The sequence below is a fragment of the Astatotilapia calliptera genome, chromosome 9, assembly GCF_964374335.1.
Source record: "Astatotilapia calliptera chromosome 9, fAstCal68.1, whole genome shotgun sequence".
Lineage (NCBI taxonomy): Eukaryota > Metazoa > Chordata > Actinopteri > Cichliformes > Cichlidae > Astatotilapia > Astatotilapia calliptera.
Window position 1 is genome coordinate 236,054 of NC_137430.1, and position 23,522 is coordinate 259,575.

The window sequence follows — 23,522 nt, forward strand, 5'->3', positions numbered from 1 at the left end:
CAAGTAAGAAGTGATACACAAAGAGCATTTCATAGCCATAGCTATGCCTTGTCGGCAGAGTTATGTGACATTAGTGATGTTTGTACTTTCAGCGTTAACTTGGTTTTAAAGCCTTTAAAATATACGCCGTTCAATAGTCGACCTTAATCTTACAGAGAATGTGATGATTTTGTAGATAATTAAAGTCAGTCATATATCCACAAACACAACAAGCTGAAAGTCAGTGATGCTGCTCGGTTTGCAGTCCTGAACATCACGGCACAAGCAGGATTCACTGCACTGTTAATGTTAGCTGTGTTATATTGCTGCCTCTGTTCGGTGGTGTCGAGCCAAACGGACTTTAACGTGTGTTTGAACGAGCTGACGGTTCACTCGTTAAGCTGAAAGAAAGATGCTTTAATCACAGCAGTCACACATGTGTCCACTGCACCATCTGGAACTCTTCTTGTTTACACTCGTAATAACACAAACACTAAATCCTGCTTCTCTGTGCTGTTGTGTAGCAGTGTGTACACCTGAGACTGTCACCTGTCTGTCTGTCCTGCACTCTCTCTCTGTTTCTTTCTCTCTGATTGTGGAATAAAAGTATGAACATGTGTTTATAAGTTACACTTGTGTTTGAATCCTGCAGCTTATCACACATTTGATTTCCATGTGTGACGACTGCAAGTGTCCAGAGTGAGGACAGACTGAGGGACCCACTGCTGCACATCATCTGTGAGGCTTTGCACCCCTGATGATCCACCAGGACAAACTCAGCAGTGTGTGAGGAAGAGGAGGAGGAAGAGCCAGCAGCAGCTGACAGATGGAGAGAATAGACAGACTGTTCCCTGTTTGTGAAGGACTGCTAGGAAAGTTTAACATAACTGTCTGTGCTGAATCAGTCTTATTAGGTAATGTTCAAATAATGTGATCATCCCAGTGTTTCCAGTGTGGGAGAAAGTACTCAGGGCCTTCAAGTTACACACTATGAAAGGCAGCAACAAGTTTAATGTTCAGAAACCTAAAGTCTGTATCTGCAGCAGAATGGAGCTAAAATAAATGTTGGTTTCAGTTCTATGAAGCTTTGAGTATTTTGGATCAGTAGCTGCTGTGTTTGTTGCATCATATTGCTGTAACTGTTTATATGCTTTATATGATGTTGAGATGTTAAATGATTTGGTGCAAATGAAAAAAGTAGGAGTTTAATGAGTTTAGAATAAACCTGCAAGGATACTTGTCTCTGTGATGCTGAATACTTTATTACACTTGTGAGTTGCAGTTGGTTGCAAATGTGAAGTTTGATTTAACAGATTTGTCTTCTAGGATACAGGCTCTGGGTGGAGCTGGGAGTTAAACAAGCTAAACATTTAATTGCTGACTAATGTTTTTACACAGGGTTACAGCTTGGAGTGAAGCTGCTCCAAGTGGGAAACCCTGGGTCAGATATAAACCAAGTTTAGGTGGAGTTTGTTTTCATTGTGCTGACGTTTTACAGTCAGTTACAATAACTCGTACTGCGTGCTAGCTAGCATGACGGAGTTTATATACAGCTGGGTGGGTGCTATGATGTTACTGATAGTGAACTTTATTTTATTCATAAGGTTAGTTAGTAGAGTTGTAAACCGTCCCATACAAACGGAGTTGCCACATTCAGAGAAAATATTACGCGTTTCATATTGAGATGAGAAGGAGCACAGTTTGTCCCGGACTTCAGCTAGAATAGAAAAAGACAAAGCTGGATTTATTCTGTCGTTACGCTGCACAGCTGCCTCTTCTTCTCTCATTCAATCATGAAACTGATCAATGATCAGCTGATCGGCTTTTCTCTCTTGTTTGTTTATCGCCCACTTTGCGCCAGAAAGAGGAAACCAGCGGATGTCGCGCTAAACAACAGCAGCACGTTTAAGCTTGATCAGCTGTTGTTAGAATTTATTTAATATTAGTTTCTAGTATCAGCTGATGTTTGCTGGAGCCACAGCTGTAAACCTGCTGGTCATGATGTCGGTTTGGATATGTGGTGAGAGGGAAACATGAAGATGAAACCAGGAGATGTCCTTACTGAGTCATCAGAGCTGAACAGGTGATGGAGAAACAGGTTTACCTTTTAGGTGACATGAATGAGTTGAAGTTATGAACTGTTTCTGAGAGACAAATAACACCAGGATCCTTTTTTAGGTAGCTGACAGCTGGTAACTGTGCAGGGGCGGGTCTAGCAAAGTTTTGCCAGGGGCCAGGAAGGGCATTAACAAGGAGAGGGGGGCACAAAGAAATACTTTTCTTTCTTATTCTCATTTTAAATGTCTCGCTTTTATTAAATAATTATCTGAATCTTACAACCAAAGTTTTTATCAGATGTAAAATGTATAGAAATCACACATATACCAACAAGACTGTACATCACTGTCACAACAGCGTTTGTTTTCATTCAAAGGCTTTATGGCTTTAATACCTGGTGGGCCGGTCTTTAGTCAAAATGCCCGGGCTGATTTTTTTTGTCCCAGTCCAGCCCTGGGCACGACACGCAGTGAGTTAATCTGAGAAGGGGCATTAAAAAATGAATGGCTGGGCCAGCGGTGCACATCGCAAATTAGCTCGCATAGACACACTAGTTGTGCCGCTTCTTAATGATGGTATCTTAGCTAACAACCCCAACTACCAGATGGAACTTGTAATTGGCTAAAACTAACTTAGCCAACTGGTGACAGGGACGTTGCTAGCTGGCAGTTTTTTCAAGCGATGTTGAAATTTCCACATTCCAACACTTCAAATGCTTCAGGAGCTCTCTGCTCAGCTCTGCAACTGTTAATATAGAGCGTTATTAAATTTATTGCTAATGCAATCATATGGCACATTGACTTCTGAGGAAATTTTAGATGGGACTCGTCATCAAAAAGGTTGCCGACCCCTGCTTTAAAATGTCACTGTATGTGTATGTGTGTTTGTGTTTTATGTGTATAGACTTTAAAAAATATATTACTGATGATATAACATTGTCCAGACATGCTCTGTAAGGACATGATGAGGAAGCAGTGACAGAAGAAGCTGTGTGAGGCAGCGGATCCCTCAGCAGCTGGATTACAAAGAGCACAGGTAACAATAACATCTGTACCAGGTGTTGCGTTGCAGAGGTATTCAAGTATAAAAACAATAATAAACACAATGTGTTGGTTCTATAACCTCTTTCAAGAGTTGCTAAGTGTGAATAATTAAATAATAATTAATCCAATAGCAGATTGTGCCTTGTTCTCCGATGGACAGCAGGTGGAGAGTGATAGATGGAGGAAGAGAGGCAAAGAGTGAGTCACAGGCAGAGCTTGGTTTATTTCTCACTGTTTTGTTGTCTTATGGTTCCAAGCGCTGTCACCAATCTTTGCATTTTATTATTATCTCATAACACTTAATCACACTTTAATCAGCTACCATCTCTCCTGTGGACTCTTTAATGTCTACAGGCTCAGATCAACACAGCCCTGCCCTCCTGCACTATCAGCAGCAGGACCAGCAACTCTTCAACAGCAACATTGTACCCATCAGGTAAAAAATGGGCTACATTTGCTTTGCATTGTCCCCACCTGGTGACAGTGATATAGTATGATGTGATTCCATATTTGATTCTTGGGTTGTTGTTATTTAGCCTGGTTCTATGTGCCCCTTTAACTTTCAAACATCTCTGCACAGCCCTGCTCTCGATCCTTTAGTAAAACCAAAACCTTTAGAAGTCTTTATTCAGGATTTTACTCTAGTAACTGGTACATCCTGCTCCAGTCTGAAGTCGCACAAAAAAAGACTCACAGAGATTATGAATGCACAAATCACACAATTGTGTTTTATTTTTCCAAGGTATATTGTTTTAATATAATTAAGGTGTAAAACTTGCCAAACATACTATATTTAATGAATTAAGTCACAATTATATTGCTATGCTTTATCTTAAAAAACAAACATCATTCTTGTAAAACTTGATATGCTATGCCTTTTCACTTTCTTTTGGTTGTCTTGTTAGCAGATCCATTATACTGACACAAACAGTAAAAGCGAAAATGACAGAAATACTAAGTAAACACTAAAACTGCACATCTCATACAATAAGGCTTTGAAAGAATGGAATATTGACAAAACATAGGTGTGCATCACACAATGTTCCTGACACCTGTAAAACAGGAAGGCATAAAAGTTATTAGAAACGAACAGCTGGATTTGAAGATAACCCAAGGAAACGTCAGCTCACACAGGTTGTCTCACAAACTTTCGAGACAACCTTTGGCTACATCCAGGGTGACGATGCTTTAGTGGGCCACTAGTTTGCAGAAAGCACATTAACTAGGCAAAACAAAAAAAAGTGTTTTCACAAGTTTGTAAGCTCTGCAACTGAATCTTACCTCTTATTCTGATGGGTCTGTGTTCACAGAATGATGCAAAGTCTCCTTCAGCTGAAACACAGGATACACAATCCACAGTAAAAAGCAAGATCACATTCACGTAAATATTGTAAATCATTCTGTCAGTTATCTAGGTTTCAAGAAAATGTCACTAGTTCTAATGTCAAACTCCCGTGTACCATCTTAAATTAAAAAATGCCTCATAAGCTGAGGAGTTCATGTAAAATGTGGATTTTCTGAAAAGTTACATTAATTTAATACTCATATTTTAATTTTTCATAGTATAATTAGTCACGTGGACAGTTTAGAAACGTCTTCTATTTCACAATCAGGTTCAATTTAAGAGCTCGTAGTGCAGGCAGCCGAAGATATAGAACCCATAACTTTTGTCACAGTTCGGCTGTGTGGCAGGCAGGATTTATCGACACATGAGAAGATAAAAATGGGATTTTTTTTCTTACTCTCTGCAAGAAGCCTACTATGTCTAGCTTGTCTGCTTTGGTGGGAGAGCCGCCCTGACCATCACAGATGCTCTCAGACCCAGGAAGTGACTGTCTGTTGGAATCCAGTCCAGGTTTCAGAGTCTTCCAGCCTTTCCAATCAGAAATGTGGCTACTCTGTATGTCAGCTGCCGTGAGCAAGGGTAGCAAAGAGCACTGAGTGGCTACTGTCCTGTTGGGCATTGGTTTAGATGATGGTGTGGGGACTGTTCCAGGTAGAAAGACTTTAAGTTGAGAGCAGAGGAGAGACTGTTCATCCAGCAATCTGTGCATCTTCTACTCCAAAACACAGAATCAGAAAACATAAAGTTAAAAAAAACAAAAATATATCGGCCTGCCGATCTGTCTCAGGAGATGAATTTTGTTACCATTTTCAAGCTTTCATCATACTCATAGGCCAGTTCTTTTAACTGCCTCTCCAGCTCACCAGCCTCTCGTTTTACTGCACGCCTCAGCTCTTCGATGTCCCGAATCTTCTCTCTAAACACGCACAACACACACACATTTATTGTTGGGTGCATGAAACTGTATGGTAATTATCACCATGCCAATGCTCGAAGCTGGTTATCATGTGGACCAAAAACAATTAAGTGTTTTCCAAGTGTACACTCATAGTTACACTGCAATGGATGCATCTGGGGCAATTCAGGGTTCAGTATATTGGCCAAGGATCCAGAAAATGCTCCAATAAATAAATATTGGTGATCATTTAAAACTGCTAAATTACTACCTATGCTAATGAATTCCCAGGGTCTATAACTTGAAAAAATAGTATGAAGATAAAATATATGACATATTCCATAAGCAAAAAGAACAATCTGATTCTGAGGTGGGCAGACGGTCAGAACGTTATTAGCACCTCACTCACTGATTCTATGATAAAGCTGCACGTCTACTGCATTCTCGTAAAACAGAGAAATTCCAAGAGAGTGACACAACAGCAGAACCGTAACTACCATGTGTGGGAAAAGCTTTTAGGACCTCACTTTTTTGCAAGATCTGGGACCCAGACTAATGTTTTTGTCAGATTTGACTTGTGATTCTATACGTGCAGTTTTTATATTAAATTAAGGTTAAAAATGAATACTTTAAAGAACAAAATATATTTAATTCCTAGACGCGGTTCAAGTGGACTGCTAACTGATAAAACCTGTTTCTGAAAGGACTTTGGTTGTGCCTGTAGCCAGAACACACTAGAAATGTATAAACTATTGTTTGTACCTGTCCTGGTCAGAGAGACAACTGAACACAGCAGCCTGGTCTTCAGAGAGTTGCTCCTCCATGTTACTTAGCACAGACCAAAACTGCTGCAGACACAGCAACATCTCCTCCAGCTCATCCAGAGAGTACTATAGAGAACAAAGACACAGTTATCATTAAAAAAAGAAAACACCTATCTGTCGAAGACATTTCTCCGATAAGCTTCTTCAGTTCTAACAACAGACGGTGGAAAGTCCCAGGTGTTTAGGCCCTAGTGAGACTTGTCACTAAAGAGGGTTTTCGACCTACTATTGATCATAGTCTCATCACATGAGCCATGGAAACTGTATTCCCTGGATACTATGGAAAAAAATGGTTCACCAGTGGTTTGAAGAGCACAAAAACAGGTTTTAGGTGTTGACTTGGCCTCCAAATGATCCAGTCTCAGTCCAATCAAGCAAATGTGGGCCTCCATGGATAAGACTTCTTTGGCAGTAGTTGGGACCAAGAAGTCTGATCCAGCAAAGAGGCCCCACCTTGTAAGCTGCAGAATTTGAAGAATTTCTTGCTAACATCTCGCTGCCAGATACCACAACACTCCTTCACACAGCTTAAGGTTGGTTTGTTTTATAATACACATTATACTTTTGATGGATATGTTATCAAATATGTTACTAAATATTAATTATAGTCTGTTAGTAATAATCCAGTTGCACAAGTGACACAACAGAGAGCATTATTTCTTAACAAGATAGAAGTATATATTGATGTTTTCATCTCTTTAATTCAGTTCAATTCAATTTTATTTATATAGCGCCAAATCACAACATAAGTCGCCTCAAGGCGCTTCATAGATACAGAGAAAAAACCCAACAATCATATGACCCCCTATGAGCAAGCACTTTGGCAACAGTGGGAAGGAAAAACTCCCTTTTAACAGGAAGAAACCTCCGGCAGAACCAGGCTCAGGGAGGGGCGGCCATCTGCTGCGACCGGTTGGGGTGAGAGAAGGAAGACAGGATAAAAGACATGCTGTGGAAGAGAGACAGAGGTTAATAACAGATATGATTCAATGCAGAGATGTCTATTAATACATAGTGAGTGAGAAAGGTGACTGGAAAGGAAAAACTCAATGCATCATGGGAATCCCCCGGCAGCCTATGTCTATTGCAGCATAACTAAGGGAGGATTCAGGGTCACCTGGTCCAGCCCTAACTATATGCTTTAGCAAAAAGGAAAGTTTGAAGCCTAATCTTAAAAGTAGAGATAGTGTCTGTCTCCTGAATCCAAACTGGAAGCTGGTTCCACAGAAGAGGGGCCTGAAAACTGAAGGCTCTGCCTCCCATTCTACTTTTAAATACTCTAGGAACAACAAGTAGGCCTGCAGAGCGAGAGCGAAGTGCTCTAATAGGGTGATATGGTACTACAAGGTCATTAAGATAAGATGGGGCCTGATTATTTAAGACCTTGTATGTGAGGAGCAGGATTTTGAATTCAATTCTGGATTTAACAGGAAGCCAAAACAGGAGAAATCTGCTCTCTCTTTCTAGTCCCTGTCAGTACTCTTGCTGCAGCATTTTGGATTAGCTGAAGGCTTTTCAGTGAGTTTTTTGGACATCCTGATAATAATGAATTACAGTAGTCCAGCCTGGAAGTAATAAATGCATGAACTAATTTTTCAGCGTCACTCGGAGACAGGATATTTCTAATTTTAGAGATGTTGCACAAATGGAAGAACGCAGTCTTACATATTTGTTTAATATGTGCGTTGAAGGACATGTCCTGGTCAAACATGACTCCAAGGTTCCTCACAGCGTTACTGGAGGCCAAGGTAATGCCATCCAGAGTAAGAATCTGGTTAGATACCATATTTCTAGGCTTTTCAGGGCCGAGTACAATAACCTCAGTTTTATCTGAATTACGAAGCAGAAAGTTAGCGGCCATCCAGGTCTTTATGTCTTTACTGGTATTGGCCAGAGGGGCCGATGGCGCGATATGGCAGCCTTGCTTCTGTCAGTCTGCCCCAGGGCAGCTGTGGCTACAACTGTAGCTGTCTCCACCAGTGTATGAATGTGAGAGTGAATGAATAGTGGTATTGTAAAGCGCTTTGGGTGCCTTGAAAAGCGCTATATAAATCCAATCCATTATTATTGTTATTATTTAAGACATTCCTGCAGTTTAACTCATTGGTGTGTGTTATCTGGCTTCATGGACAGATAGAGCTGGGTGTCATCTGCATAGCAGTGTAAATGTATGCTATGTCTTCTAATGATACTGCCTAAGGGAAGCATGTATAATGTAAACAGAATTGGTCCTAGCACTGAACCCTGTGGAACTCCATAATTAACCTCAGTGTGTGAAGAGGACTCTCCATTTACATGCACAAATTGGAGGCTATTAGATAGATATGATACAAACCACTGCAGCGCAGTACCTGTAATACCTACAGCATGTTCTAATCGCTCTAATAGGATATTATGGTCAACAGTATCGAACGCTGCACTAAGGTCTAGCAGGACAAGCACAGAGATGAGTCCACTGTCAGAGGCCATAAGAAGATCATTTGTAACCTTCACTAAAGCTGTTTCTGTGCTGTGATGAGCTCTGAAACCTGACTGAAACTCTTCAAATAAACCTCTGCAGATGATCTGTTAGCTGTTTGACAACTACTCTTTCAAGGATGTTTGATATGAAAGGAAGGTTGGAGATTGGCCTATAATTAGCTAAGACTGCTGGGTCTAGAGATGGCTTTTTGAGTAAAGGTTTAACTACAGCCAGCTTGAAGGCCTGTGGTACATAGCCGATCATTAGAGATAGGTTGATCATATTTAAGATCGAAGAATTAATTAATGGCAGGACTTCTTTGAGCAGTTTTGTAGGAATGGGGTCTAAAAGACACGTTGATGGTTTGGAGGAAGTAATTATTGAAGTTAGTTATACTTTAGTGTTGTATTTTTCATACTTTGGATTTCTCTGTCTTTGGCTACACTACGGTTGGTAGAAAAAGCTTTTCTTGTGTAATAGCTAGCTAATTACTCACTGATGTATACACAGTAGACCTTTCCAGGACTGGACTTCTAATCTGGCATACCGAGCAGTTGCCCAGTGGGCCGATGCAAACTTGTGGGCAGAGATTACAGATTAGATTCATGCAGATTAATAGCATGCTCTGTGGTCAAATGGTTCTGCATGTGGGGTCATTACTAAAAAACATATTACAAAGAACACTTTTGTTAAAAGTAAAGCAATATGTTACTCAATTACTCCAAGGAGAAAGTAATTTAATATACTACTCATTACATAACTTTTAATGTTACCCACTTAAATAGCTGAAACAAACTGTCTCAGGACCTCAAATTGGCTTAGTAAGCTCAGTGACCCCTGACCTACATACACAGGTGAATCCAATAATGACAAAGAGTATTTAAGGGGGTCAATTGTAATTTTCCCTCGTCTTTTAATTTTCTCTGAAGAGTAGCAACACAGGGGTCTCAAAACAACTCTGAAACGACCTGAAGACAAAGATTGTTCATCATCATGGTTTAGGGCCAGTGTTGGTCAAGTTACTTGAAAAAAGTAATCAGTAACTAATTACTGATTACTTCCCCAAAAAAGTAATCCCGTTACTTTACTGATTACTTATTTTCAAAAGTAATTAATTACTTAGTTACTTAGTTACTTTTTAAAAACACGATTTACAACCTGAAGAGGTGATAAAGCGATAGATCTTTCAGCCCAATTCTACTTTTTCTACATTAATCCATCATACAAAATGTAGTTAAAAGGAAAAGTCTCTTTTTTTAACTTGTTTTATCAGTTTTAATCTTTTAACTTTATGCATCAAGCAAAAATTTAATTATATGCAACATTCTCTGACTTGAATAAATTAGTTTAACATTTAAACCTATTTTCTGCACATTCCAGCACATAAAATAAAATATTTTTTGTGTTTACACTCAGTCTTTCAAATAGATGCAAGTAAAACACAGCAGAAAATAAATAAAGTCAAAGACTCAGCGGTCCTGTTGCTCTATTTTCACCTGTAAAGCAGGAGTGGGGTAGGCGGAGGTTTACCCTGGTGCAGGTGTGCCGCGGTCAGTTGAAGAATCCGTGAGTTTCTCTGAGTTTCCCATTACGTCGTAGCTACTCGGTGCTTGTTTGGAAGTTTAGGGGTTTTTTTCGCTGTAAAAAGAAGTTTTCTTCCCACACACAACGGACACTAATGTTTTTGTCACTTTTTATGGAATCAAACTCAAAGTCAGGTCAGTACTTCCACGCTTTAAACGCTGCACGCTCATACTCTCTCCCACAATCAATATGTGATCCATTGTTGATCTGCACACAGCTGTTGTCACTAACGGCGCACTCGCTTACGTCACTGTCGTGAGACATTCTCGCAAAAAATCACGGTTTTAGTAACGCAGTAACGCAGCGTTACTACGGGAAAGTAACGGTAATCTAATTACAGTTTTTGCAATACTAATCCCTTACTTTACTCGTTACTTGAAAAAAGTAATCAGGTTACAGTAACGCGTTACAAGTAACGCGTTACTGCCCATCTCTGTTTAGGGCAGCGGTTCCCAAACTTTTTTTGCTGGGCCCCCCTTTTTTTTTTACAAGAAAAATGTTCGCGCCCCCCTGCGCGCACGCACGCACGCACTAACACATCCTCCAACCACACACGCCCATATTTTGCTCCATTGTGGTTTATTTCACACCTCAAACATGTAGTAAATAATTAAGCAAATACAAGTAATCTGCAATAAATTACAGGTAGTAAGAAAATAAACTACTAACTCTTTTACGCTACGTCCGCACCTACATGGGTATTTTTGAACACGCAGCTGTTTCGTCCACGTAAACGGCGTTTCGAATCACCGAAAACTGAGATTTTTTTAAACTCCTTTTTTTTCGTTTATGTGTGGACGAGGAATACAGAGTTCGTCACGCAACGTCAAAGGTATGTGTCTTTTTTCACGTCACGCTGTGGCCACATTATTGTTTACATGAGATGAATTGCAGGATGGCAGATAGAGACAAAATACTGTTAATCTGACTGTCTGCAGGTTTTACACGCAGTTACTGTCCCTCCATTTACAAAGGCAGAGGCGTCACGGTGTGATTATTTTACTGTAGCTGTTTTTTTTTCCTGTGTAATAATATTCAACATTGCATCAATACATTATTCAAAAAATGCCTCTCTGTGCAAAATGGGTTCAAAAACATAAACAACTGTGGGATCCTGTTTGTCCGTGATTTGAAGAGCCCAGCGCTGCTCCCGACGAAGGGAAAACCAATCCTGCAGGGAGACCTACCTCGGCACTTGTGCAGGTGAAGCCAAAGGGCAGATTTGCTTCACCATATTTTCTAGTCTTTGGCTTAGAATGAAGTTGGTTTGGAAACATATTCAGCGATGCTTCATCTCCTGCTTTGCGTTTCTGTGGGCGCCCCGTGCTAGCAGTGTACAAGCGTTTTGTTACCCCCCCCCAGCCTTTTCATACCGCGCCCCCCCCTAGGGGGCGGGCCCCACACTTTGGGAAGGTCTGGTTTAGGGGAAGGATACAGAAAGCTGTCTCAGAGGTTTAAGCCGTCTGTTTCCACAGTTAGGAACATATTGAGACAATGGAAGACCACAGGCTCAGTTCAAGTTAAGGCTCAAAGTGGCAGACCATGAAAAATCTCGGATAGACAGAAGCGACGAATGGTGAGAGCAGTCAGAATCAACCCACAGACCAGCACCAAAGACCTACAACATCATCTTGCAGCAGATGGAGTCACTGTGCAGCGTTCAACCATTCGGCGCACTTTACACAAGGAGATGCTGTATGTGAGAGTGATGCAGAGGAAGCCTTTTCTCCGCCCACAGCACAAACAGAGACACTTGAGGTTTGCTAAAGCACATTTGGACAAGCCAGCTTCATTCTGGAGTAAGGTGCTGTGGACTGATGAAACTAACATTGAGTTATTTGGGCATAACAAGGGGCGTTATGCATGGAGGAAAAAGAACACAGCAGTCCAAGAAAAACACCTGCTGCCTCCAGTAAAATATGGTGGTGGTTCCATCATGCTGTGGGGCTGTGTGGCCAGTGCAGGGACTGGGAATCCCTTCATAGTTGAGGGACACATGGATTCCACTCAGTATCAGCAGATTCTGGAGAATCAGTGACAAAGCTGAAGCTGCGCCGGGGCTGGATCTTTCAACAAGACTACGACCCGAGACACTGCTCAAAATCCACTAAGGCATTCATGTAGAGGAACAAGTACAACGTTCATCTCAGTCCCCAGACCTGAATATTATTGAAAATCTGTGGTGTGAGTTAAAGAGAGCTGTTGATGCTCGGAAGCCATCAAACCTGAATGAACTAGAGATGTTGTGTAAAGAGGAATGGTCCAAAATACCTTCAACCACAATCCAGACTCCCATTGGAACCTACAGGAAGTGTTTAGAGGCTGGAATTTCTGCAAAAGGCGGATCTACTAAATATTGATTTCATTTCTTTTTTTGTGGAGCCCAAATTTATGCACCTGCCTGATTTTGTTAAAACAATTATTGCGCACTTTCTGTAAATCCAATAAACTTCATTTCACTTCTCAAATATCACTGTGTGTGTCTCCTATATGATATATTTAACTGACATTTTTTATTGTAACAACCAACGATTTATATAAGAAAATAATGACTATTAACAAGGTTGCCCAAACTTTTGCATCCCACTGTATAATCTTTATCTCAATATTTGGATCTATAATTTTATAATTTTGCTCTCCAATGCGTCCATCAGAGTGTGAATGTGTGAATGTTTTTAGATTGCACTTGAGTATAGAAGTGTTTGTATGAGTAGGTGTGAATAGGTGAATGAGGCATGTTGTATACAGTGTTTTGAGTCCTCAGAGAGAGTAGAAAAGCGCTATATAAGAATCAGTCCATTTATATAAGAATCAGTCCATTTACATGAGTCCAACACCACAAAGCAAAAGTGAAAACCAGCAAAACGATATTTCAAACCAATTATCACAGTGATTTTTCTTTAGAAACAGAAGCAGGTAGAAACAGAAGCTGCAGCAGGACCTCTCATGAGTTTGGTCAGCTTTCACACAGCTTTCAGCTTCCATCACTCTGGACTTTTGGCTAGCTTAGTGTTTGCATGCCGTCTTGCTATCTTAGCATTAGCATGCTGTCTGTGCAGATGCTTGCAAAAAGCCAAAGTGATGTTAGCAGCATAATGCAGCTGTTTCTGTCCTGGAGGCAGCTTCCGCTTTACCATCGCTCACATCCTTTTGTGCAATAAAAATAAAAGTTGTCCATATACACTAGCATTTTCCTCCTCTGACAAATGAAGTCAAATCACCTAGTTGTAGTGTAACCAATAAGCAAGATTGATAGGCAAAGCCTAACAATTCCAAGGAACTGTGCTTCTGGAACCGGTTCTTGATTTCCATCCCTAATAAACAGCGCTGGACTGGTTATCCGGCATACCGGGGATTTTCCCAGTGGGCCGACATACTTTTAGGCCAATGAGTTGAATGCATTGGGACAATGAAAGATGTGCAACATCGGGCGCTGACAGTAGCCCATTTGTTCATTTTCATTAATGACACTTTTTTGCCCAATCAAATCTCATAACGCAACCGGGCGCTCCCCTATCTTCGCTGTGTGTTCACGCACCTTGTAGAACAGATTATTGTGTGGAAGATTATTGTGTGGAAGATTATTGTTAGATTATTGTGTGGAAGAATGGCCGAAAAGGTGGAGCTCAAAAGCTAAAACAGAAAAAAAAAAGAAGAAACTAACAATAAATGTAGCAAAGTGTTTCAAATTAATGACATTAGCTTTTGGTGATGTTGCACTGTCAACAGTAGTACCAACAACAACTAGTAACCAGCCCTCACGGTCACAGGAGGCTGCTGTTTTTAGCACCAGATGTGGAGAAGTGTAGGAGGAGTGAAGCAGGGTTTTTTTGTGTGTGATTTGATTTCTTGAGCAAACATGATGGGCTGCCTGAAACAAAATTACCAGTCCCATTCTAGCCTTGCAAATAAATAAATAGGTTTCAGTTAGATTGCAGGGTTGCCGCACACCAGCCCCACAAGCACTGACAGCAGCCCATTCTTGCCCAATCAAATCTCTTAATGCAACCATCCCTGCCCCTACCTACCCTGTGTGCCTTATTGAAAAGTTTCATGTGGAAGAACTGGTTGATACAGGCAAACTCACAGTCATAAGAACCTTCTGTTGGTAGTACCAGCTGTGGGGAAGTGCAGGATGAGGGACAGCAGTCCCAATAACTTTAGTCCTCGGGCCCTAAAAGTTCAGAATGGAACTCAAATTCTAAACTACTTTCATCAGACACTGCCTATCGGCCTTGTTCTGAACCTGAAAAACTGTAAGACTATAGACGTAAAATAAAACCAAACCTTACTCACTGTGGTGCTTGAATACATGTAGTCCAGCAACTGAAGTTATACGTAAAAGGGTGTGAATTTTATATGAGGGTATCAACATAAATCTATTTGGCTAAATACACAAAATTAAGTAAGGATACTGGACAGTGTGGTATTACTCACAGGACTGTTTCCGAAAGTGGGTTCCTTGTTGTTACTCTTGTGAATACAGCAGGTATGGTCACAGGAGCAGCAGCATGCCATGGTGTCTTGCTGATTGCCCTCCCAAAGTTGCTTCTGAGTTTCATTTCCATTTCTGTTCATGTCTTCTTCCTGCTCATCCGGCCACAATCCTGTATCTACAGATACTGACTCTGGCTTACAATTTATAGCCATCTCAGGGATAGTCTCCTGTGATTTCCAATTATTAGACAGGTGAAAGAAAGAAGGAGATGAAGAGAAGAGCTCTTGATGTGTTGGTCTTTGTGTCATTCCTGGGCAACTCATGGACAAATTTGTTTTGTTTGGAACAGCATGAAGAGCCCCATATGATAAATTCTTGGTCAGAGTATTGCGCTGAATTTGCAGGTCTGTCCATGACTGGACAGCACGAAAGGGGCTGGAGGTGTCCAAAGGTAGAATGATAGGGAGACGAGTGCTTTTTGACTCAGGAGTGTATGGAACATCCTTTCTGTGGACAATATGAGAAGACAGATATGACGGCATTTGAACTGAAACAGAACGATTTGATGGTCTGACATTCGGGATTGCAGACTGGGATGTGGATGTCAGTGAGGAAGGTACATCCAAGGAGCCATTTGCAGCTCTTGAGGTCTGGCCTCTGTCTGTGTTCGCTGAGTATGACATTGGTAAAGGGATGGCATTGCCTGTGGAAGAAAATGAATCTACAGGAAGATTTCCAGGAGTTCCATCTGAGATTTCAAAGCTTCCTGACGCTTCAGGGGTTGGATTGGACAACTGGATGGGTTCTGCCCAATAGACTCGCCCTTCAGTATCAAGCTGCTGAAAAAAGTCATCTAAATCTATATTCTCATTGTCAGAGTCATCTACTGAGGTTTCAAAAACCAGATCTAAGTTCTCAATTGCAATGAGATTATTGGGTTTTACTTCATCTCCACTGTGTGCCTGTGCAACTTGATTGTGTAAGCGTATGTAACTCCCGGGTGATTCACTTTCTTTACCAGCAACGTGTTTTTGATAGAGTTTTCTAATATCGTTGTGTTTTGTCTTTGCTGACATGTCATCATGCACAGTAGAGGAGTTGACCAGTGTATCCATTTCTGACTGGCTTTCTACTTCAGAAGGTGAAGGTGCAGAACCTTCTGACAGATTAGCGGGAGTTTCTGTGTCTGAGATGTAAACGACAGCTTCTTGAGAAAGTTGGGGACCGTGTCCCTCACTTTTTTCCTGTTGTTTTTCATTCCTCTGAAATTTTTCCAACAGTATATCATTCATCTTGGCATTTGTACCATTTTGGATCTGACAGGATAGAGCAAGATCATTGTTATCATTGTGAGAATGCTGTCTGTTCTCTGGGGGTAAGACTGCACTATGCTGTCCAGAGACAACTTGCTCTGACTGGTCTGAAATTTCTCCTGAAGCTGGGTCTATGAGGTCATTTTGATGATGTGATTGTGATGACACATCAGGCTGACAAACTGGGATGTAAAGTTTATAAGAAAGGGAGGAAGGTGTGGGAAAACCTTCCTCTAATTTTGAGAAGTCCAAAACAGGTGGTGCTGATGGATTAGCTTTGTCCAAATGAAAAGAGAGCAAAGGGAGACTTTCATCCTCTTCCTTTTGTGTATCAGCAGTTGGCTTTGAAAAACTTATTCCATCAGAATCTAGAAAAAAAGATTTGTTTTTGTTGCTTTCGGGAGTTTGTGAGATTAACTTGAGTAATTTGGGAGAAACCAAAGTGGGTGGAGAACAGATCTCTCTGTTAGCAGAGTGAGGTAAAGGAGGAGAAGTGGGATGCTGAGACGATATAGGACCAGAAGAAAAACTTTGTATTGAAGCGGGTGGAGACTGATCCGGATTTGGTACTGTTTCAGTGTTTGCAATTTGCAGGTCACAACTTGAGAGAGGCAGTGAGGCAGAAGCTATGGAAGAGCTCGAGTCTATAGTAGAATCTGGTGAAGGGCAGGGTGAGGAAGGGAGATATTTATTAAAACCACAAGAGGTCATTGTTGAGGCAGGGATGGGAGATTTGTCAGTATGAGGAGAAAAAGCAGAAGACTCTGGTTTCTCACTGTCCTGATTGTCACCACTCATTTCTGAAAACCCTGAGCGAGCCTGAAATCAAACAGGAAATACAGTCAAACATCTGAACATTCAAATGCTCTAAATATCCTAAATAGCAACTTAGTATACTCTACGATCTAGTGTCAGTGTTATGAATTAGGGTAGTGCGCTGCATTTCAATAAACTTGACAGACTGTGAGAAAAGTGAGACTGCATTGACAAGAGAAGAGACCTTGATGATTTCAGATCCTGGTGATGCCAAATGAGGGACCAGTGGTATAAAGGGTTCTTCTAGAAAGCCACTGCTGTCTGACTGGCAGCTGTTGGTCCGCATTACACCTCTCACTGCTCAAACAAATGAAGGAGGAATGAGAAGACAAAGAGAAAGAGGACATGGAATTATATCCACAACTTATCAAAATCTCTGGTATTTGTCTCAACGCTGGAATTTAAAAAGTTTTGAAAACATGTTGTGGGAAATCTGTTTTTTATTCCAAACTTTCTAGAGGTCTATTGTTCCCAGGCCAGCTAATAAAAACAATCTCTCCAGCATGTCCAGTGTCTGCCCCAGGATCAGACACCCTTCAGAGAAAGACATTTGCATACATAGTCTCATTCTTTCCATCAGCTCCCACAGCTCAGGGTCATAGGATGAACCGAGATCAGTCAACTCTTGCTAGTTGAATTGCTGCGATAATTGTATGGAGCTGAATATAATGGATTTAATTGTTTTTAACCCTTGTTCATTGTAGCTTTTTGTGTGTTTTTTGTGTGCACTGTTTTTTATAAGATTGTGACCTCACAAACTTTGAGTTTTTTGCAGGTTTCCTCCAGATTGGTCGAATCCATGTATATCCATGATATTTGGTACTTTGAACATATGTGCATGTCAAAACCCCCGGCCCCCCAATGACAGCAGCAACATTATTCTCTTGCGCCTTGTGGAGAGACCCTTAGCTTTGCTTGGCCTTGTGTCTGTGAGCTGGTTTCTTGCTAGTAGTTCTTGTGCTTAACTTACTCATTGTGTATATACACAGATCACTGAAACGTAAGAGCTGAACTGCTTTTTTGCTCTGAACACTTGTTCTCCTGTTGTTCATCTAGGGAGTTAGGTTTAGCATATGCCTTCAGTTTGTTTAGTTTTTTGCTTGTTTTTTTGTCACATAGGAATAAGGTAGCACAGCTCCTTGAAAGATAGCCGCTTTTGATTGTTGTTTTGGCATTGGTTCATCCTGGAGTCAGTTACTGGTATTGCTTGTGACCAAGTATGTATTAATAAACAATGTCTTTGACAGAAAATTACTGGTTAGACTCCACCTGTTTTGTGACCACAGTAGGGACTCTCTTTGAAGTTTATACATTCCCAGTGATGTGCAAGATGTCCTACTTATCCTTGGTCTTTGCTTCCTTCCAGGAAGGCATTTTAGTGCGAATCGGGAGATTCTCAAAGTATTCCCTTCACTGCCCTACCTTATATAAATGCCCTTAAGCTAAACATAATGTTTATTATAGACAAACTGAAAGAATCACAAAGGTTCAACAATAAAGACGAGACTCTGTACTCTCAGGATTTAGATTAGGCAAGCTGTTCCTCCCAATCACATCCCTCCAGTAGTCCAATCACACCGAAGTCGCCCAGTTTGACAATGGATGCCCCAGACCACTATGATCTTGTAGTAGAAAATGAAAAACAGGAACTTTTCTGTCATTTAATTGTTTATTGCTTAATTACTTTGTGTAGTATGAATGGCCATAGGGTGAATTTTTATCAGTAGGAAATGCTGTGAAACCTAGCAGATCAAACATGTTAAGAAATATTATTATTATTATTATTATTATTATTATTATTATTATTATTAATGCTCAATACTGAACTGAGACTTATTTTTATGCATTTACTACTAAGCTTAAATCCAAGCTCTCCCATCTATCCTGCTCTCAAACCCTTGCTGTTTTAGTCAGATGTAGTCCAGTTTATTGTCCAGTGAGCAGACCACACAGTGGGAATTTAGGGACTGCTGCATCTTTGTTTTTACAGAGATGCAGCATTTTACAGAAGCATGGCTCAGTGACAGAGCTCCAGACACCACCATTCAGCTACACGGGCTCATTTCATTTCGTGCAGACAGAAATGCAGCTCTGTACGGTAAGACTCCTGGTGGTGGCTTGTGTGTCTACATAAACTTGGAATGGTGCAAGAACTCTGTGCTTGTTTCTTACTACTGCTCTTTGTTGGTAGAGTTTAGGACTGTTAGATGCAGACCTTTTTAACTTTCCTCGGGAATTCACTGCGGTGTTCATTACAGCAGTGTAAATGCCACCCAGCACTAACGCTAAGGGGGCGAGCTGCAGAACTCACACCCGATGGACTGTTTATTATCGCCAGAGATTTCAACCACTCAAATCTCAAGTCACTGCTTCTGAAATTGCATCAACACGTGGACTTTGCGGTGAGGGGAAAAAATGGGCTGGATCTTGTTTATACAAACATTTCAGCATGTAGAGAGCAAAGTCTCGCCCCCACCTCAGATACTCAGACCACTTGTTATGCTATTTACAGCATGCAGACCGCTCGTCAGACGCTGGAAACCAGTTCTGAACAGATGAAACTTGGCCTGCAGGAGCTCTCTCTGCTTTTCAGGACTGTTTTGAGCACAGTGACTGGGACATGTTCAGGGAAGCTCTATGAAATGGCGACTGCACCAACTTGAAGGAGAACACATCATCTGTGTGCTCAGCCCAATGCTGTTCACTCTACTGACTCACGACTGTGCAGCGATGCACAGTTCAAACCACATCATCAAGTTCACCAATGACATGACTGTGGTGGGTCTCATCAGCAAGAATGACGAGTCAGCATACAGAAAGGAGGTGCAACAGCTAACGGACTGGTGTAGAGTCAACAACCTGTCTCTGAATGTGGACAAAAGAGATAATTGTTGACTTTAGGAGAGCATGGAGAGATCACTGTCCACTGAACATCGATGGATCCTCTGTGGAGGTGGTCAAGAGCACCAAATTCCTTGGTGTCCACCTGGCGGAGAACCTCTCCTGGTCCCTCAATACCAGCTCCATGACTAAGAAGGCCCAACAGCATCTCTACTTCTTGCAGAAGCTGAGAAAAGCCCATCTCCCTCCATCCATTCTCACTATGTTCTACAGAGGGACTATCGAGAGCATCCTGAGCAGCAGCATCACTGTCTGGTATGGTAACTGCACCGTATCCGATCGCAATACCCTACAACAGACAGTGAGAACAGCTGAGAAGATCGTTGGAGCCTCTCTTCCCTCCATCACAGACACTTATGGCACCCACTGCATCTGCAAAGCCACCAGCATTGTGGAGGACCCCACATACCCCTCACATACACTCTTCATCTTGCTGCCTTCAGGCAAGAGGTACCGGACCATTCGGGCCCTCACTGCCAGACTGTGAAACAGTTTCTTTCCCCAAGCCGCCAGACTCCTGAACACTCAGTGACTGGACCGACACACACACACCTTCATACACCAAGTTACTTTTTGCACATTTCTATTGCACTATTGTGTCAGCACTGTCTTGTCTCTGTATTGTTCTGTTCTGTCTACTGTTGCACTGTCTTTGTTTTGTTTTTGTGCAATCTTTGCACATTGCACTTTATGTTATCCTGTGTTGATATGTAGCACCATGGTCTTGGAGTAACGTCGTCTCTGTACTGTACCACTATGCATGGTTGGAATGACAATAAAGCCACTTGACTTAACTTAATGGGAGAACATACATGAGGTTTAAGCCTTGGACAAGTTTGAAACATTATGTCCTCCACAATAAAAGTGGCTGAAAATAAACACCGGTATCACTTCATCCAGTTCCTAATTTTATAAATTCTGCACTCCGCTTTGCAGTCTCCAATATCATTGAGCTGCAGCCAGATGCTGCTCATTTTACATTTTTCACTCAGTTCTCCACTTTTTTCTTGACATGCTTGCATTTAAATCCGGCTCCCCGTCTCTTTGTGCACCTGGCCTGTACCACTACACTTGCTGTCTTCGGAAGGTCTGCCTTGGCATATGAAATTATCTCGTGGGCCGGATATGATTGTATCACAGATAAAGCAGGTCAAGTCCAAGGAATTTTTTTTGGTTGTGCAAAGATCTTGTAGAAGTTCCTCTTAGTGCTGCTTAGTGCTTGTTTAATCTTTAGACCATTGAAAATGTAGTAAGTCTAATAGCTTTTCCAGGAAGAAAAAAGCATGAAAGTTAAGTTGGAAACTGAAACAACCCATGTAGCATTTTTTTTTTTTTTTTTTTTTGCCTGTCCCGTTTGGCTCTTTTGCATCAGAATTATTGTCTAAAGGCAAAGAAAGATGCCCAACGGATTTACTTTACCAAATTGACCATCCCAGCCTTGCCATAATGGTCCATTTGATTCACCTTTTATTGTTTATTTTATTTTCACTTGCTGTATACGGGACAGACTTGACTGGAGAAAGAAGGAGAGAAAGAAAGAGGGAAAGAGAAACAGCTGAGAAGAGGGACGGGGGAGAAGGGCAAAAAACAAAAACCAACAGAATGAGCAGAAAAAATAAATAAATAAATAAAAAAACAAAAAAAGGAAAAAAAATGCATATATCGATCACCTGGATCACCTGTTGAGAAAGAAAAAAGAAAACAAGCAAAAAGGAACAAGAGTAATAGAATAAACAACATCACAATGATATATGGGAATATGACAGTAAATATTAAATATTAAACATTATTGTGCAGCACATAAGATCAACAGAACACAGTGTGCTTTGAGGTAGGAGCCAAAAAGGGTGTAGTTTGTGGGTGTGATCACCCGTGTGTACACCTGTGAGCATGGACGCGCTTGGTTTTTTAAAAGGTTCCTTCATGTAATGATCTGCTAGAGGGTGTGGGGGGGCCACAGCCCCGTCCTCCAGGGCATGAAGCAGGTATGGAGGAGATTAAAACTCCAGATATCCAGAGGCCCCCAGAACACAAGAGACCAAGGAAGACCAACAGAGGGGCAGCCGCGCCACTGTCCCAGAAAGAGCTGAGGAGAGTCCCAGATGAGGGTTTACCCAGCAGCCGCGGAGCAGAAGCCAGGGGGAGTTGCAGTGACGCGCCCGTGTGCTCCGCCGGCAGCCAGCTGTGCCTGAGTGACCGAGCCCCAGGCCGAGAGGCCGGGGGCACCCCACCTCCGAAGTGGCCTGAGCGAGCCCCAGGCTCCAGGCCCCGATAAGCGGCCGCCAAGGAGTGAGCTGGCGTGTACCTGGACGCCCATCCCCAGACACAAAGAACCACCAACGCACCAATGTCTGAGGGGGTCCGCCACTGGCAGGGGAAGTGGTGGTGGGGGGAGATAGGCCTCCAAACCTTGGAGGGCCTGAGATGTCCCCAGAGAGGTGGCGTCTGATACCCAACCTGACATATAGACACAGACATACAGGCACACACAGACACAAACATCCATTCCCACCCTCATGCTCTCATATGCACTTACTCCACACTCAACCAACGTGGAGACAGACATAAAGAGACGCTGTACACACGATCACACTCCCCAAGCGTACTCTACGAACCGGGTCTAGGTACCCTTGCCCCTGGAGGGGGGAACTGCACCCAGACCCAGGTGGTGTTACCCTTTTCCCTGCGGTGGGGAGAGGCAGACCGCCCCGACTCCGCAGCAGCAGGGAGGCCCCACACTCCAGACCGCAGTCGGACGGCCAACTCCTCCTCCTAGCTCCCCCGCTCCAGCAGGTCGCAGAGAACGGGCGTGAGAGAAGACTCCAAACCTCCCTCCACCCGCTCATTGTAGTGTTGATGCATGTGTGTTCTAAGGTGCATTTAAAACCCAGGAGGGCATGGAGCTACCTGCCAGAGAGCAGCAGGTAAGCGCATAGTCCCTCCTGCTAGCCCTCAATGTCTACGTGTATTTAAAATTGAGAGGTGGGCAACGACGCCAGGGGTGAGGTGTACACCCTGATGGTAACTTGGATTCCGTGTAGCGTGCCCACCCCCAAGATCCTATATGTATGTGTAATGAGAGTGTGAGTAATGTGAATGTCTAAGTTGTGGGATAAAATTGAGGCAGAGGCAGCCAGAAGGGGACAGAGGGGGGGGGGGGGGGGGGTAGCCTCCTCTGCACCCTGGTGACATACCCCTACTCCAAGGCCCTGCATGTATGGGTGGTTGTGGTGGAGCGGGAAGAGGGAGGCAGCTGGAGATGGGGAGGGAAGGAAGGGAGGGGCAAGTGACCCCTCCCTGGGGCCAGCTCCCCCGCTGACCCCAGTTGGCACTCCCATACTCCGCGACCCGCCAGGGAAAGGGGGCCCAGGCCCATCTGGACCGGGGCCCAGCGCAGCAGCGCCTCCCGGCCCCACAGAGCCCGGGACAGTCCACCCAACCCCACCACAGAGAAAACTGCACCCACCCCACCATCCACTCATCTTCCAGACTACATAAGACAATAAACACCCAGGCTGAGATCTTCCTCCACCTCTCCTGTATCTCCCCCTCCTGCAGAGAGAGCCCCTGAGGAGAGGAAAGCTCCTGCGAGATGTGACAATCTACCCCACCAGTTGAAGAGCCCCCCAGGTGGCTCGATGCACCGGCGGCACCCTGCTCCAGGGCTGGGCCCCCATGCACCCACCCGCCCACAACCCCGGCAACACACTAACCAGGACCCAAGCCCCCGAGGCCCGGCCCGGGCCCCAGCCCAGAGACGGAGCGCCCCCAGAACCTCACGCCCATCCCGGACCCACCCAGGGCCAGCCAGGCTACCAGGTCAGTAACCCACGTCCGTCAGCACAGACCCTCCCCTAGCCCCGCT

The 23,522-nt window shown here is 42.8% G+C and overlaps 1 protein-coding gene across 1 annotated transcript in view; it reads right to left on the reverse strand.

The window, feature by feature from the left end:
* Positions 1-3,760: 3,760 nt before the first annotated feature.
* The window catches only part of itprid1 (ITPR interacting domain containing 1), a 42,616-nt gene continuing 22,854 nt past the window's right edge, over positions 3,761-23,522 (reverse strand). The window contains exons 11-17 of the mRNA XM_026180838.2: positions 16,941-17,053; positions 14,627-16,759; positions 6,083-6,210; positions 5,230-5,341; positions 4,823-5,137; positions 4,362-4,412; positions 3,761-4,132 (exon numbers count right to left, since the gene is read on the reverse strand). Coding sequence (XP_026036623.2) covers positions 4,365-4,412; positions 4,823-5,137; positions 5,230-5,341; positions 6,083-6,210; positions 14,627-16,759; positions 16,941-17,053 — 2,849 coding nt within the window. The 3' untranslated portion in view covers positions 3,761-4,132; positions 4,362-4,364. The remainder of the gene's footprint in view (positions 4,133-4,361; positions 4,413-4,822; positions 5,138-5,229; positions 5,342-6,082; positions 6,211-14,626; positions 16,760-16,940; positions 17,054-23,522) is intronic.